Source organism: Clarias gariepinus, chromosome 15, assembly GCF_024256425.1.
Source record: "Clarias gariepinus isolate MV-2021 ecotype Netherlands chromosome 15, CGAR_prim_01v2, whole genome shotgun sequence".
Classification (NCBI taxonomy): Eukaryota; Metazoa; Chordata; class Actinopteri; order Siluriformes; family Clariidae; genus Clarias; species Clarias gariepinus.
In genome coordinates this window covers 29,153,544-29,171,291 of record NC_071114.1, presented here as the reverse complement: position 1 = coordinate 29,171,291, position 17,748 = coordinate 29,153,544, and the positions used below count along the sequence as shown (strand labels likewise).

Below are 17,748 nucleotides of genomic sequence, written 5' to 3'. Positions count from 1 at the left end.
TGTGGTTGCACTTGTCAAATGGCAGATAGATGAAGTCCTCCATGAATGGATCCGTATCGGATGACGGCTAAAGACACCTCGGAAAACTCCTTAACCGTGAAAGTGGACCCAAATGAGAGGAGTAATTAGGGCAAGCAACAAAAAAAAAAGGTGCAAAGCCATGGATATCACAGGAAAAAAAAAATCCACCTGAGACTAAAACAGGCTGGTAAAACGATAGCGCTTCATCCATCTCTCTGGCTGGAGCCCATAGTCCTAATGAGTGCTTACAGCAGGCCCAAACTAAATAAACAGTAAGTAAGTTGTCTTGGTAGTAGAGGAACATCAATGCCTGCAACTTGCTCAAGCCTGCACTCTGAATGGTAGAGTATTGACCCTGATGGGACCCCGGAGGATTTCCTAATTGAAAATTAATATTGAATCGATGCTGCGGGCCATTTGCATATTGATTATAAACATCCAGGAAGGCACCAAGTACACGGGATCAATAGGGCCCTTCTGCAACAGACCGAGCGCACCACGTCACGTGGCAGCTGCCTGCTCCAGAGGTTAATGACTGCCGCTCGTTAAGGAGCTCTTGTCAGGCGGAATCTAGCCGCAGGGGCTTTAGCGGCGCAGCTCTGAGCTGGTAAGGTAGGGAGAGAAATCAAATGGGTCCCCAATCCTCCCTAGTGGCAGGAGATGGACCTTTGCCAGGATACAGTTGCATCAGTAAATATTTTCATTCATTACCGTGACGGGTAGGTGAAAGAAAAATTATCCGTCTGCACTCGGTTTTGCGTATCACAAACAACTGAGAATACAGAAACTTTCTGATCTCGCCAGAAGGAAAGATTGCGATATTCACTTATCATACAAGGGTTTATTTTTTATTTATTATATGAAAAAGTATAACATTCATGCCAATAGGAGACAAAGGAGGAAGAACAGTTTGACATGACCGCTCCGCCTAAATTTAATGCCCAGATTAGGATTCAACACATGCATTCCTCTCCCAGACTCCTTGTAATGCCTTCCACATGTTGCACAGGAACACAAGGAACAGAGGCAAAGAAGTGAAAGGGGGCAAAGCCAACGAACTGAGAGGGAGAGAATGAAAGACAAGAGATAGGTAGAACATTTTCTCAACGTACCACCATCACCACCGCCACCACTCACTGTCAGGGGTGACAAGAATGACAAGCACCTACTGTAGATTTACATCAACTACATTGTTGAACATCACCAGAGCTTGCCAGAGAGATCTAGGGTTAAAGCAGATTTATCCTCTAGCCCTCATATAGGCCACCAATAAATGCCACTATTCTGACCACACACACACCACTTTTGCAGCACCCGTATGAAGAGCCTTGCTTAGAAAGCAGGGAGTCGAAGGCAGGGCCCCGGGAGTCAGGCTGCATCTGATTACTTCATTACAGGCCCTTTCATTGACTTGGCTGCACTGAACTGATGAACTGAGGCAGTGGACAAGAGCCCATAATTGGGAGAAATGAATTCTCATCACAGCCTTCTCAGGAGGCCTGTGGTCCAGGCGAGCCTGCCTTAACCAGACTTAGTGGAAAAGGGGAAGAAGATGGGGTGGCGGTGAAGAGGATCTGAATTCAAGCTTCAGGGTGAATCTATGATGGATTTAGATAAAGATAAGGGCTCACCCGCAGTATCTTCTTTTTGATCTTTACTGGAACCCTAGTCATCCCAGACACAACTTATGAGCCAATGGCAGCTTAGGGTTAGGGTCAGAAGATGTAACAGAACATGTAACAGATTAAGTTTTTAAGCATCAAAAGTCAGGGTCGAGGGTTCGATTCCTGCCTCGGGTTTGCGAGTTTTCTTGTTCTGTCAGTGCTTAGTGTGTTTGCTCCGGGTACTTCATGTGAGGGCTTATGTGTCCTGCAATGGACTGGCATGGGGGTTGGGGTGTATGGCAGTCCAAGCCAGTCCTCCAAAAAAAAAAAGCCCTTCATGTTTAGGCCACACCCCCTTCCAACTTAAATCAGATATTTCAAATATTTGCGGAATTAAATAAATACAAATAGTGGTGTTTCCTTACACCTCTAGTATCTAGTTAATACCCTTATTTCATTAGTTGACTTGGAAAAAGTGCTGTTTTGTTTTAGGAGAGCTGGGTGAAGGATTCTCAGGTGTCTAAGCCTGTGCGTTTGTTTGCCTCACATAGCAGCCCCCCGAGGGAGAGGCCCGCGTTAGTTAGTGTCTTCGCCTAGCTCATTTTTTCAGTCCCCTCATCAGCTATGGCTGCCCCGATGTTTACCTGTGGGATGAATAATTAATGTGTTCTACCTGCTCTCTCATCTCAATGAGATGGACCTCTGGCTAATTAGAGAGAATCTTTTTCTCGCACAACCTGCGCAGGAGACAACTGCAGCAAAAACAATAACAGCAAGAAGTCGCAGCAAAAAGTTGCACAAATAAAAAAGCTGCTTCAAATCGCACTGTTGGTGTAGCTGTGTGTGTGTGTGTTGGCTGCTGTTGGAGATGCGTTAAACCAATTTAGGCGCAGCAGTGGTCTCGAAGGGGCTGGGCGATTATTAATCCTAGGCCTCCTCAAGGGGGGCTAATGACTCAACAGCACTCTCTCTTTTTCACTTTCTCTTTCTCTCCTCCTCTCACACCGTCTCATTTCCGCGCTTGCTTCTGCACCGTCAGCATAAAGAATACACAAAATGGTTCGGATGTGATCCTGAGCCCATTAGGCTAACGCTTATCATTTAAAGTGCCCATGAAACGATCTGACGGTTGTTATTTAATTCCGCAGGTTGGGCGACACGGTGGTACCAAGAGTAGTGTTACCACCTTACAGTTTGTTCCTGAGCTCGGGTTACTGTACAAAAAATCATCTCTGGATCCCTGTTGGTTTCCTCAGGGGTCTCCGGTTTCCGTCCCTCTCTCAGAAACATGTTGAGGGATGGGTTGACTGGTGTAGGGACGGTACTCTAGGATGGACAGGTGTCCCGTTTATGGTCTATTCCCTAAACACAACCGATTTTCCCAGGATAGACTCCGGATCCATCTCAACCCTGACTTCTGATGGACAGGGCAGCACTAGGCTGATGGAGCACGAGGGATGCAGCTTTAGGCTTTAATGCAGGATGGTTAATCCAACATGAGACAGCTGTTGCACGTCCTGGCAGTGGCTTTACTGATCTCTCTTAGCCGGCACTGAAACAGCTAAAGACAGTTTGCTAAACAGGAAGGAAAAGGTCTAAAACTTCCTATAAATACTTTTACTATGGTAGTCCAATAGAACCTGCATTATGCTACATAGTACAATGGTATTTTTGACAGCACTTGTATGCACATGTACCCCACTATGACACATAGTTCTACCATGGTACATACTTTATAGCATGCATTGGTACCACGTTACTTTTACTACACTACTGTTTGGTACATAGTTTTACCATAAACAGTAGTATAGTACTGTACTATGGAACACATACCAGCATACCTGAAATAGAATAAAAAAATACTTGTTTAATTAAATACCCTAGTGTTTATTGAAATGCTTAATATTTTATATAACAATATGGTATTAACTGTATAATTGCATACCAGTAGTATACACTAACATATCTAATATGGTACAGAATGTACAAACATACCATATTAGATAATAGTGTATTTTGGTAGCCACTACGGTGCCCACTAAGTACAATGGTATTCACCAAAGTACGGTGGTACATACCATAATGTCACCATGGTACCCACTAAAGGGCCGTGGTACCTACCCTGGTACTCTATAAAGTTCTATGGTGGTCTGGTACCATGGCCGAGTCGGAAATATCACTGTGGTAATACTATGATATATTATAGTATGTATTATAGTTTACCATAAAAAACTTGTAGTATGTACCACACTATAGTATGTACCATAGTAAAAATTTCTTAAGGGTAGTTCAGGATTTTTTTTTGGTCTTGTTTTGTTTGTTTGTTTGGGTTTTTTTTTAAGGTGGATTGCTGTAGTTTTGAGTCATGCATCATCCTTTAAGCGTCAGATTGCATGCACATAATGTGCCCGAAAAATGCCCACTTGACACCCATGACCCACACTGACCAATGAAGCTCGACAGTAATGAAGTTATAACATCAAGGGGAAAAAAACAAACAGCAGGAGAAATAGTAAAAAAAAAAAAAAAAGAAAAAAAGATGAGTTTGGAAGAGCTGCAGCCCGATCCCGGCTTCATCGACAGGATTATCTTCGCCAGAGAGCGTTTTTGAGTCCTTTTTTTTTTTTTCCCAGCCTCCATACAGCAAATTGGTAAACTGATTAGATTGAGATTAGTGCATGCTGATAAGAGATTGGATGGATATACTATTGAGATTAAACGGATAACAAGATCAACTGATAGAGGAGTTGGGCCACTGCCTGTCTCCCTCCTCTTTCCTGAGCCCGGTTGTAATTAAGGCTGTAAGGTGCGCGCATAATCAAATAAATAAATAATGGCGGAGTGATGCGATAATGAATTAATACATTACAAGAAGAGAATAAATAAGCTCCAGCTAATTGCACAAGATGGGTCTTTTTCATTAGCCTTTTTTTTCTTTCAGAGGAAATCTCATTATATGCATCACAAACTATAATCCTTCTTTAGAAATATGTAAATTTACAGAGAGCGGAAAAAATAAGGTGCACGGAGAAGCGGAGATGCTTCTGAATAGCATGCGGTCATGTGCGAGTTTTTGCACCTCGTTTGTCTGGGATTGATGACGGAAGTCCTATATGCTCTTCCCTAAGTGTTTAAACTACACCGTGCCACCTGTTCTCCTTCACCTGTCTGAAACAGTTCTGTATCAGTGGATATCCTGCATCGTTAACGCTGTGTTAGAGATTATACGAGATTATATCACAGCACTGTACGCTTCTGATTGGTCAGAAGGTTTTGATTGATTTTTCTGGTATATATAAATGCAATCGTTTGAATACATTATGTTTCCGTAGTAACAGCTCATTCATTAGAATTGGATGCAGTGTGACAAACTGCATTTTTATCAAATTAATTATAATAGACAGAAATAAATCGGTGAGAGAAGGACGTTTACAGCTGCTATAACATACAGAAAGTATATAAGTATAAATGGTGTGCTTGGAAATTGAACAGATAATACACTTCTACATTTTTTTTAATAATTGTAATTGTAGTCAGGTTGCTTTGATAAAAGACGAATAAAAAAAAAAAAAACATTTTCCACGCATCATCACCACTCGGTTGTTGATTATTTTCCTAGAACAGCAGGAAACCCTGGTTCACATTACGATGCCGTTGCTCCATTCATACATTCAGTCACATCACTTCCACGATAAAAACCCGCTCCGCAGCCGTGTAATGAAAATGTTGGAGAGCAGCAATGAAGATTTTAATTATGACAAAAATTGCTTTGCCATAATCTCCGAAGTACGTTCTCAGTGCTGCTGTCAAATCTCATATAAATACTACTATATATACTGATGCAAATAAACAAATATTAATTGTTAGCCAGATAAACACATCTATAGTAATTAGATCAGAAAACAGATATGAGGCCTGATCATGTTGTGCATAATTACTGCAGAGAAACAACGCATGTCTATTAAGCCTCATTACGGATCTTCCATGGCTAGCAATCCAATTACCGCTAGTTTGTATATCAGAGTAAATAGGCAGATCGGGGAAACGGCGAGCTTCATCAGTAGCTGAGATCCGATCTCAGACCTGCTGCGTTCCACCTGGGGTAGTCCTTGGATTATTTTTATTTATATTATTATTTTTTTAAGTACCCACTATTGTGCCAGAGCGCATACATTCATTCAAGTGAGTTGTGTTCCCACATATTGCACATTAATCAAGAGACATCGTCTTTTGTAGATCTGGTTCTGGATGTAAATTTAGGTTTCTACTGAGCTACCCGAGGCCACGGATAGTCTGAGGAAGAACAAGGGAATGTAGTTGTGAATAAGGCTACGTTCACATTAACAGACTGATGCGACTCAATTGCGATTTTTTTTACCCAGATGTGAGAACGTCTTTCTTCCTTCTTCTGGACCTCAAAAAACAGTTGAATCTGAGTCGTTATAATTATATTGTATTTTGTACATTTTTTCGTTATTAAGGATGATAATTATTAGTCATTAATTAGGTAGGAATTTAACCGATTACAAATGTATTAACCAATAATGTTTTGCATCGTATTTCTCTGTAGCTTCCGTATATAATAACTTGTACATGATAAGAGGGCGCACTTACAGAAAGAGTTTTATTTAAATTTAAACTGAGATAATTAATCAGTTATTGATGATTAACAGGTTTGAATATAAGTTTAGGAAAGTGTGCAAAATTTGCAACACTACTCGTTATTTACTGACATTTCTATTTAAAATTTTAAGCTCTTTACTAGTGCGAGTGAAGTATCGGTAACGTTTCATAGTGGCATCAGTTCTTCAAAGTCAGAGAAAAATTCATTTGTGAAATAAATTAATAAAAAAGACAAAAAAAAAAGCAGTAAGCACGGCAGTAAGCAGTAAACATGTGAAATAAACTGTTCTCAGGAAGTGCAAATTGAATTATTTATTCAGCATGCAGGACAGTAGGATTCGGATTCGCCTCGAGCGCCGAGCGCCGCGGCTGCATGACGGTGCACACGAGCTGTACGGTACAAAGAGTCTTTCTCTTTCATTCCGGTTGCGAGCGTTTTCCTCCATTCACTTCCCCGACTCAATTACAGATCTCTGATTCGGTCAGGCCGAGCAGCTCAGGAAAGGAGAGGGAAGCTTTATCGAGATCAAATCGCGAGAACTTTCCTTTAATTAAGAACACACCGAAGGGTATTTTTGCAAAAGAAGGAAAGAAAAAAAAAAGATAGAAAACAATCGTCTGTTTTTTTCTTCTTCTTTTTTTTTCCTATTAAGGAGAAATGTCAAGCGCGGTGTCTCGCGCAATAGGCTAAGCATGTCCCTTTCGCTGTCCCTCCTGACTTTGCAGGCTAATTTTTCATGGTTGTTTGAACTGGAAAATGAAAGAGAGGTTTGCGATTATTTCCTATAAATGACAACACAATTGCATTACGCTTCGCTACAAACAGGGGAGAGGATATTGCCTTTTCATATTTCATGTGGAAGTAATGGATGGGTTATGCAAAGAGGGCCTGAAAGAAAGACAAATGGAGAAAGATAGCGACGAATATTTGATTTGTATTAGAAAGGTCCCTGAGAGTGGGACGACCGAGGCGAGTTTCGAGGGGTTTTTTCTTTTCCTTTTTTTTTTTTTTTCCCAATATCCAACAGCGGCCGTGAAGATGCTCCAGAGTGTGTGCACAATGTAATCATCGGATTTCCATAGCGGATTGCTATTAGAGGTGGCCGGGGTGGAACTATAATGATGGGTTGCGTGTGTCTAGAGGGAAGCTGTTCGCTGCACACACTACACTACACACTGGTCTTTTTTTTTTTTTTTTTTCTGGCAAGGTGCAGTGTGAGCTCTGTTCGGTGGCTTTGAACTTTTAGCTGTCACAGATTCCAGACCTGGAAAGTTTCACCACAGCCAATATAAGCTGGGATGCTGCGTACACAAACACATCAATACCAGCCTCACTCTCTCTCTGTCTCTCTCTCTCTCTCTCTGTCTCTCTCTCGCTCATAGCTTTCCTTAAAATGAAATCGATTAACCAAGAAAACATATTCAGAACTCTTGGATATTCTGTTTTATCAGCTAATGCGCACTTATGTATAACTTTCATCGACGCAGGGAGCGAGCAAGTGCTCGGGCCCCCTTGTGACAGGATGCACCGTTGTGTGTGAGTGTGTGTTGTATACACACACGTACATGGCATACACACAACATACGTTCAGGCATCGATTTCCCGAGGCCGACGCCTCCTAGCGAGCGGTCGACACCCAGACCGCGGGCACTACAAAGATATGCAAATCTCTGCACTCGATAAATCAACGGGCGGTGGATCTTTTTCAGACGGCGCCCCGTTCGGGCCTGCGGTGTCCAAAGAGAAACGTAAACACACAACACACACGAGGAGAACGTTAACGGACAGACTCAGACCACCTCGTACGTGCATACCTGCTTGCTTTGGTTTGCTTCTTCTTCTTCTTTTTTTTCTCTCCGTTTGTTTGAACGCGGAATTCTTCAAGAGGCGATGCCAAGCCGCTGGGTGGTTTATGATTCTTGTAAGTCTGGTATTACTATGGTTTATTGGCAAATACGACGCCTGTGGTATGTCAGAGTCCTTGAACAAACACAGAAGCTGAACGACAATCATAAGATCATAAGAGGGAGTCCAGGAACATTCGTTTGTTTTTGTTTTTTTGTTGTTGTTTTTTAAACAGGAACATTCGTAGCCGCGTAGCAGAACGTCCGTTGCCATAGCAATCACTTTATGCGAATTATTTATTTGGAGCCAGCTCATCGGACCACAGACTAGCTACGAATCTACAGACGTTTTAGAGAGACTCGGGTAAATTTTTAATACATTTGACTGTATTTATGCTCTCTGGTCTGATTAGATAGTTGGTACCTGACAGGCGACAGAACATTTAAAGACGTTTCTAACGGTTTATAGTTTAGTGTCTGGCTCTGTAACCTCACACCTCAATAGTTGGTGCTTGGTGGGTTTCCTTCGGCAGTCCGTAGACATGCATTGTAGGCTGATCAGAGTTTCCAATTTGCCTGTAGTGTGTGTGTGTGTGTGTGTGTGCTTGTACCCTGCATTACGTTGGCACCTCGTCACAGGTTGTAGCCCACCGTCAGCCCTAAGTTCCTTCATATAGTCTCCAGAACCTCAATAGGACAAACTATATAGATACTGGATGGATGGATAGACGGATGGATGAAAAGCAAAATAATGATTTTGTAATATTCTGATTGTTGTTATTGTTATTGTTGTTGTTGTTGTTGTTGAGCACCCCCCATACATCTCCTAATCACCACCGGTTCCGTGTCTAAACCCGGACACGCGTGATGGGTGGGTGATGAGCTATAAACTAAATAGCTGTGACAATTTCAGGTTATGCAATTTTTATATCCATTTTTTTTCCCACCCAATGAAAAATCAATACTTTGTTTTCGTTCCCCGTATATATTCAGACTGCAGTCGTGCTTCCGCTGCTGATGGGTTTAGGTAGGTGTGTGTGTGTGTGTGTGTGTGTGTGTGTGTATATGGGTTTCAGCGTGCGAGGGTGGATTATTGCGGTGCTCAGTGAGCTGTCAGAACTTGTACCATCGCATTTTCCGAGCCACTGGTGAATATTTCCGTTTTGATCTGACTGTCCTTCGCGTGTCCTCTGTCCTCTTCCTTCCTTTTCTTCTTTCTTCTTCATCCTCTTCCTCTTCCTTTCAAGTGGTTTAAGTGGAACGGGAGAATCCCAGGGTTTGAGGGTTTCCCCGGTCCGTATTATACCGGCTTGTGGGGTTGGGGGTGTGTGAGAGCCGGAGATTCTTCTTCCATGAAGGGGGAGAACACTGATGTCCATCTGGTTTGTCTTTGTGCACGGAGATGTCCTCGAGGCCTGTCTGGAGATGGGCAGCGAAGAGCACATCTACACACACACACATACACAGTCTTGTCGTGTGTGTGTGTGTGTGTGTGTGTGTGTGTGTGTGTGTGAAGCTGTCAGAAAGCCTGGGAGGAGGAAACGCTTGTGACATTAACCCACTTTCCAGCAGCAAGTCCGTTTCAATCTGGCAGTCATTTCTTTTGTCCAAAAAAACCCCCTTATTGTTAGTTTACTCAGGGTGGAGGTGGATCCAGAGGAACACTGGGAGGACGGTCCATGATTCCACGATTCGCCAGATGAGCGGTAAAGACTAAGTATGGACGACTAAGACTAGGTGAGCATCCGTGTCACGGGTCATCGTGATGGAAAAGCCGACCCTCTCAGTGTGTGAATTAGGTTTTTCGGATCTCTGAAAAGTACAAATCCCGCCTGCGTGTGATCCCGCGAGCACCAAAAGTGACTTTGAAAAGGCTTGAGGGATCAAATTAAGTATTGTGCAGGGGAGGGGAGGAGATGAGAGGAGAAGAGAGGGGAGGGGAGGGGAGTGGAGAGGGTTACGGGGTTGAATATGAGGAGAGGGCGGTGTGTGTGTGTGTATGTTTGGGGGGGTGACGGGGCAAGTGGTAAGGGGAGCCCCTCGGTTGAATTGTTCTAGGCTGGCGTGAGCTTTTCCCCTCCTGTTTGTGATTAACTTGCTGTTTAAAGTTTTTTTCGTTATTAGCCTCCCAGGCCACGGCTTCGCATGGGAGCTGGGCTTCCTCCTGCCTCCTGCCTCCTGCCTCCTGTCTCTATCTCTCCTCCTCCTGCACCTCCTCTCTCCTCCCTCCTCCTTCTCCAGCACCGAATATTCATTCAGGTTTAGATCACAGGGTCACGCTGGGGCCAGAGACGAGCATGGATTTTTAGGAGCCCGCACAGGGATCGGGCGAGAAACTCGGCCTCGGCCCTCCGAACCGAAAAGGTAGTCCGCTTGCTTTCAGTGTGACGCTCAGGAGATATATATATACGGTTACGGCAGAGGTGTGTGTGTGTGTGTGTTTTGTTGGTAGGAGTATATAGTGTCAGATGTATAGAGGGGGAGAGAGAGAGAACCGGCTGTGTGTGTGCGTGTGTGTGTGGATGAGTGGGATGTGTCTGAGTGGAAGGGTTGTAGAGGAAGGCAGGGATGGAAGGAGTGTAAGTGTGTGTGTGTGTGTGTGTGTGTGTGTGTGTGTGCGGTTAGAGTGTGTTGCACTGTGACGTTCAGCTCTCCAAGCATGACTCATGCTCTGTGTTTATGGTGGCAGAAGGCTTTACCCCTAATATACACCACAACCATGTGTGTGTGTGTGTGTGTGTGTGTGTTTACAAGCAGAGTATAAATATTTGTTGTGTTTAAAGCTTTTGCATACCTTAAATCCTTACTATATACTCATTTTAGTTTATACAGCTTCCTTTTTTTTTTTATGGTACCTGCGCCCCGAGCGAGGATGTTCTGCATTCCCCGTTTTTGGGTTCCGCGTTTCTTCGTGCTTGGGTCCGTCCCGTCCGGACCGTCCACAAGCGCTGTTGCGTTCTGGTTTTAGATTAAATGTTTATTGTGTATATTTCTTTCTGTGTACATGCATCTGTGTTTGTGTGTGCGGGTTGCAAACCCCAAAAAAAAAGGTGAAGTAGGGGGTGGGGGCTGGGGGGGGTGTTTAGAAGGGGGTTCACATGTGGCCGGTTCACAGTGGTGCTGATATGAAGACCGGGCAACGCATGAAATCCCCCAGCATGAGCGCCTGTGCCTCCATTGTCCCTCGGACCCCTTCTGTCATTTTCATTTTCCGCCGGCCGGTCCGGAGTCAGTCCGGCTTTGATATAGGGAAGGGGTGCAGAGGGAGGGCAGAGGGGGGGGGGGGGGGTTATTGGGATGGGGGGGGGGTCGAGCTGGGGGTGGACAGGGGTTAGGGGATTGAGGAGGTGGTGGGGGATCAAAATAAAAAGAAGAAGAAGAAACCAGACAGGCAGAGAGATAGAGTCCATGAGGTGTGAAATATGATTGCTTTTTTTTTTTTTTTTCGGAAGGATGAGGAAGCTGTCCGGATCGGGACGCAGCGGGGAAAAAAAACGAAAATGTGAAAATAGGGAAAATGGTTAGGATGATCGGTGCGGGATTTACGCCGGATTTACGTTTATTCTAAATGATAAGCGGGGTCCTGATGATCCTAAAACACACACACACACACACACACACACACACACACACACATATTTACCGATTTAATCCCACACTGTTATTATTACTATTATTATTATAATCATTAATTAATTAATCATTAAAACTCAAATTGACTTAAATTTCCGGCGACTTTAACAGTTGTCATATTTAAGTAGCGTGGTCGCAAACACTTGCCTCCGTGTCCCAGGATGCAATGCGGCAATGCGACAGAGCTGCGCTGAGATATACTGTATGGGGAGGACTATCTGGTTATCTTGTTCCAGATGTGTACAGATGTGCACGAGTGTCCAGACCGGGACAGGTTGTCGCACTAAAGCGCCGCTGCATCGAGCTCCATCAGCAGGTAGTCGAAGAGCATTGTGGGTAATGCAGACCAGAAAGAAAAGGACAAAATAACTTGTAGAAGATCATATTAAGATTATAAATCTAAAAGAGTCTTCGAGGACGGGTTTCTCCTCGAGTAAGAGTAGCGAGACATGGAGGCGATGAGCTGGTGTCCTGGTACACACGGCTGCAGGTCCTCCGTCAGTCCTTCAGTTCAGGTGCGTTACTGATTGACCCTGAAGGATTGGACGCTCCGGGGTGGGGGTGGAGGGAGGGACACGGGGTTCACGTGCGTACAGCGAGAGCAGTGGGCAGCATGTATTATTTATTTGGTGGTTTGCGCCTGTCAGTACGATTAGTATGTGTGTAATCACCGCTTCTTCCCCGGGAAAGGAGAGGAAAGGCTGCTCGGCTTTCTCGTCTGAAGGTAAATCCCGCTGTCTTCTGAGTCTCATCTCCGACGCTCACTTCCTGCCCAGCATCTGCTTTTGTCATCTGCGCATATTTCTCTTCTTCTTCTTTTTTTTTTTCTTCTCCCTGAAACAGCCTTGTACTGTATCTGTCTGCCCCTTCCTCCATCCATTATGTGTGTGTGTGTGTGTGTGTGGCGTGCTTATTCCCAGCTTGTATAGGGTGACACCTATAGGTCTATCAGAGCCCCTACACTGTAGGTGTGTGTGCGCGCGTGTGTGTGAGTCCCTCAGAGGACATTTTCCCTCTTTAAAAAAAAAAACGGAATCCTAATTCTGACCCTTTTGAACTTTTTTTGAAATCCTTTTTAATGCGAGTTTGACTTCTTCTGCGCAAAACGTTTCCTTTCATTGCTTTATTTTATTCCCTTTTTTTTATTTCCTGCCAATATATCAGATTTATTCGAGATTAGATTAGAGCAAAGGTTTAATATTGTTGAATTATCACGGTTAATTAATATGATTAATTGCAAAACCTTAGAATTCCAACAATTTATTCGAGGTTCAGCTTGACCTCGGATTTTCCAGCCTTCCTTCCTCCTCCCTCCGTTTCCAGCCTCCTCTCGTGACCTTTCATTAATTATAGCCGGCCCGAGTTTAATCATCGTGTAGTACCTCGGCGTGGATGAAGGATAGAGAGAGAGAGAGAGAGAGAGAGAGACGTGAGACGCAGGCGTCCAGCGCTTAAAGACGTAGCGCTCGTCTGGAATTAAACGTCTACATTTCTGCATTTATTCTATGGGTTTAGCGTTCGAGGTGCGGCGAGAGAGAGAGAGAGAGAGAGAGAGAGTGCTATATATCTTGATTAAAAAACCAAATGAAGAAGTGGCGTAGAGGCGATGGAGACGAGGGTGAGGGTGAGGACGAGGACGACAAAGCACGAGAGATAGAGCAGAGCTGGCTGACCGAGGTCGGCCTGGGGAATGTTAAAGTGACAGCCGTGTGAGTTTTAATGGACTCGAGTTTTAATCTGCACAGACAGTAAAAGAGAGAGAAAGAAAGAAAGAGCGCATGTACCTGTGCAAAGTAGGAATTAGACACATGGTTCGCTCTTCCAGAGGTGAAAATGTACTCGAGGATTATTGTGTAATCTGCGCGTCTCTCTCTCTCTCTCTCTCCGTCTCTCTGAGGTGGATTTTGTCTTATAGGGTTTGTCTCCAGCCCCGAGTGGTGGCTATCATCCCTGTTTCCATGGCTTAGACCCGCCTCACCAGCTCAAGGATGTGCTGCGCCGAGTGGAAATCGCCGGTTGCCTTGGAAACATAATAGAACGTACACGTTTATGAAAGAATAAAAAACAGCCGATGTATAGGGTGTAATCTGCGGAGAACGCTCGAATCGGCGCTTTTTCCAGAAATCCGATTCTTCCACTTAAATACTTTTGTTTAAACGCAGGATCGGTCCTTTTTGAGCAGCAATAAGCCCTAACAACGTAATCCATATCAGCATCATTTGCCCAGCTTCCTCCACTCACACACACACTCACACACACACACACACACACACACACGGCACAGCCTGGAGAGAAGCGAAGTATTGAACCTAGACGTTACCTGCGCCGCTGCTCGCTTATCGAACCGCTTTGTTTCAGAGCAACGGAAATCGACTTTGAACTACGACCGGCGCAATTTGCCTTCATGAAACGCAGCAGATCTGTTTAGCGACGCCATCCGGCGATGTAAAAATCACTGTTGCGTTTACAACAAGTCCATTCACACCTTGTCTCGTTAAGGTTTTGGGGTGGGATCGTGTGTGTGTGTGTGTGTGTGTGTGTGTGTGGGGAAGGGATGCAGGATTGCAGCGGTGAGCTGAAAGAGCTGCTATTTACTGCACTCTCAGTCCTAGCATCGGTGTTATAAAATATAACAGTTAAGTGAATGATGAAAGAACACACCTTTTCTTCTCCTCGAGGACATTCAGATGATGCAACTTCCTGTTAAAATTATACGACTTTTTTTGCAGGAAGCCTTAGCGTAGATAAAGCGAGCTGGGACACGCAAAAACCACTCTCGCTCTGAATAAATCTGATTATGTAGGTTATTCTAAAGGAAACCGTAAATGATGTTCAGCAGTGATGTGACTGGAGCGTTGGCGAGTCCAATATGTTGGATAACGGAGGTATAAATATGTTCCTCGGCCCTCGTTCTGATGAGGATACATCAGGTTATGGGTTCAGCCGGAGGTTTAAACCCCTTATGAGTGTACACTGTGGCGCAGTAATATAAAGTGTAATGGATTATCTGGTGTCTGTCGGAGCTGAGGCATGCGATTCGGGTTTCACGTTCGAGCTCCAGGGCCCGGGCGAGTCATCAGACGCACAACAGGAACGTTAAAAGTGTTTCCGGTTCGGCGATGGAGCGCTCGTGCCAGCTGCACTCGGCCGCGACGGGATGAATATTTGAACAAAAGCTGTCGTTACCGTGTCGATATATCAATCGGTCACCAGAAACAGGAAGTGTGTGAGTGTGTGAGTGAGTGAGTGGGGGGGCATTTTAAGTACATTTGCTGAGAATTAGCTGACTTGTGTAATAACTGATAAGGTGTATTGACTCGACTGTAGTGATGTTCAATCAATGGTAGGAGTGTTAGCGTGCACACATGGCTCCAGGAAATAGGGAGTGTGTGTGTGTGTAAGGGGGGTGTAAGGGGGGTTCTGAGGCTTGCCCAAGAGGGAATAAAGAAACCAAACTGAAAGAAAAAAAAAAAAAGATTGATGCCCACTTTATTACCTGTTTTTTCCGTGTCTTCCTCTCGCTTTACTTTACTTACACATAGCGTTATTGGAGATCCATTGTTAGGAGTTTGCTGCTTTTAAGCAGGGGCTGATCTATCGACCCGAGGGCTTTTAAAGACGGTTACAGGGGAGTTCTGCGTTCGACTTGGCGAAATAAAAACGAACCGTGGCCCCTGTTTTTAAAAAATTCATGATTCATTTATATATTTTATAGATATGTAGTGCATTACCATGAGGTCGAGGAACGAACCGAGCCAGATATTGGTGAGGAGCCCAGGAGACAGCGGCTTGGGACTGCAATTATGATTGTGGAGAGAGGAACCAGAGGGAGAAAAGGGAAATCTCTCGCTCGTCTGGCGAAGTCGAAACAGGCCCTTCGCGCAGTTATTTTTCCTGTCTGCATACTTTGGCGTTTGGAAAATGTGTCTATGTCTCTACCACATGTGTGCGTGTGTGTGTGTGTGTGTGCGTGTGTTTTCTCCACAGTTTTATGTACATATTAAAACAGAGGAAGCCATAAAGATATTTGTGTCATGGACCTGCATAAATGAAGAATTATATACTTATAAAGAGAGCCGTAAAAAAAAAAAAAAAAAAAAATGATGGCGGTAACGATGAGTATAATTACACAAGCAAAAACAAACAAACAAACAAAAAAACCTAAACATTTCTATTTGCTAGGATGAAATTGAATGCAAAGTTAATCATGTGATGAGGCAAAAGGGGGGAGGAACCCCCTCCACCCACTCCACCCATTGTGCACACGTCTCAGCCAATGCCTGTGCTCCTATACAGAAGGGGGGTAAAGAAAAGAAAAGGGGGGGAAAAAAAAAAGACGCCGCCGTCCCTTTAAGTGCTTCCACCAATTCTGATGGGGTGGTGATTTACATATCCCGTCCTCTCCTCCTCCCCCTTCAGGCGAGCTGAGTGAGGATGTGGAGGCTGCCAGCGAGACCACCACAGACCAGGAGGACCAAACCAAAGACAGAGAGTGTGGGGGGGAGAAGGAGCTCACCAAAGGAACAGGTAAGGCCTGTCTTAACTCAGTACGAGCGAGGAAGGTGGTGCAGGGGAGGATGAGGAGGAGGCGGGGGGTGGGGGGTGGGGGGTTTAGGATGGGGAAGGGGGTGTCTCTCATATAACACAGGGATGAGGGAGGGCCGGACACGTGTGTTTATTTCTCCAGAGTGCTCCGAGTTACCATTTTTATCCCCCGGCCTACATTCATTAACTAATTACACCTTTTACCACTTTTTTTTTTTTCTTTTCGGAAGCCAGAAACGACCGACTTTCCTCGAATCAGACTTAATTTAATAGCTTTTCAGTTTTCACTCTGGAGATTTTTTTTTTTTCAGTTCATTGGAATTCCCTGATAAATTAGCCCAACCTGATGAAGTGACAAAAACACGTCTCTGCAGAGCTCGTGGGCGGAGCTTAGAGTGAGACTCTATGATTTGGGCTCATGTATGTGGACGAGGAGGAGGACGAGGAGGAGGAGGAGGAGGAGGAGGGTAGTGTTAGTGGCAGGTGCAGGTGTCAGGTTGCATGGAGAGGTGTGTTAGGGGTAAAGGAGGGCAGGTCAGACTGTAAATCAGTATTCTTTCTTTTTTTTATTTATTTTTTGTTATTGGATGTTTGAGGCAGCCGAGCTGGAGGAGGGCCGAGGTTTTGAGAAGGATCGCGGGAAAGAACGAAAGCGTACAGAGGTGGGAATGTGGTGCGTCGCTCTCGGTCTGCTGCGACGCCACTGATGTGCGCTGACGGCCGTGACAGAGACAGAGACAGGACATGTGTGAGGTCACGTATAGGGGGTCAAAGCGTGAAAAAGTACCACGAAGTAGTCGTAGTGGAGCTTTAACACGGGTTTTTACTCTACACATGCTGCTTTTGTGCTTCTACTACTACTACTACCATTAAATATAATAATAATAATAATAATTGTAAAGATATGTTATAGGTTTTTTGAGTTTATATAAAAATAAATATTAAACATTTTAAAATATGAAATATTCTTTTTTATACAAAAATTATATAAATTACAAATAAATTAATTAATTTTAATATTTTTATTTACATTTTTATAATTTGTCAAATTAAAAATATAAATGTGTATATAATATTAAGCATTCACTTTTTATATGTGGCATTTATATATTTGTTTTAATAATAAGCCACAATATTTACTAATTTAGTAGTTTTTCTTTTAACTTGGCTAATGTTAGCCTTGTGCAAAGTAATGCTAGTTTAGTGAACTAGAATAAACTAAACATAAGAGCAAAGGTGTGTGATGTGTGTGATGGGTGTCCTCCCCTGACAAAGAAACAACTTTTTATCTCATCTCTTTACTGTATTTTCCAAAAAATGTGAATAGAAACAATAATAAAAAAGAAAGTTTGCATATGATTCATTTTTTATGCAAAAAGTCGGAATAGTCAGAAGTAAACTTCTTCGCTATGTTTGAAGTTAAATCTTGGTAAAAAAAAAAAAATGTAAAAAAGTCTTTGATATTCAGATTTTTTTT

The 17,748-nt window shown here is 43.8% G+C and overlaps 1 protein-coding gene across 3 annotated transcripts in view; it reads left to right on the top strand.

Annotated features, from left to right (window-relative positions):
* The window catches only part of zfhx3b (zinc finger homeobox 3b), a 159,674-nt gene that overhangs the window by 114,614 nt on the left and 27,312 nt on the right, over positions 1–17,748 (top strand). For 2 of the 3 annotated variants that reach the window (XM_053513906.1, XM_053513905.1), the window contains exon 5: positions 16,146–16,253. The exons of the other annotated variant lie outside the window; for it this stretch is intronic. In XM_053513906.1, coding sequence (XP_053369881.1) covers positions 16,146–16,253 — 108 coding nt within the window. The remainder of the gene's footprint in view (positions 1–16,145; positions 16,254–17,748) is intronic. 3 annotated transcript variants of the gene reach the window in all.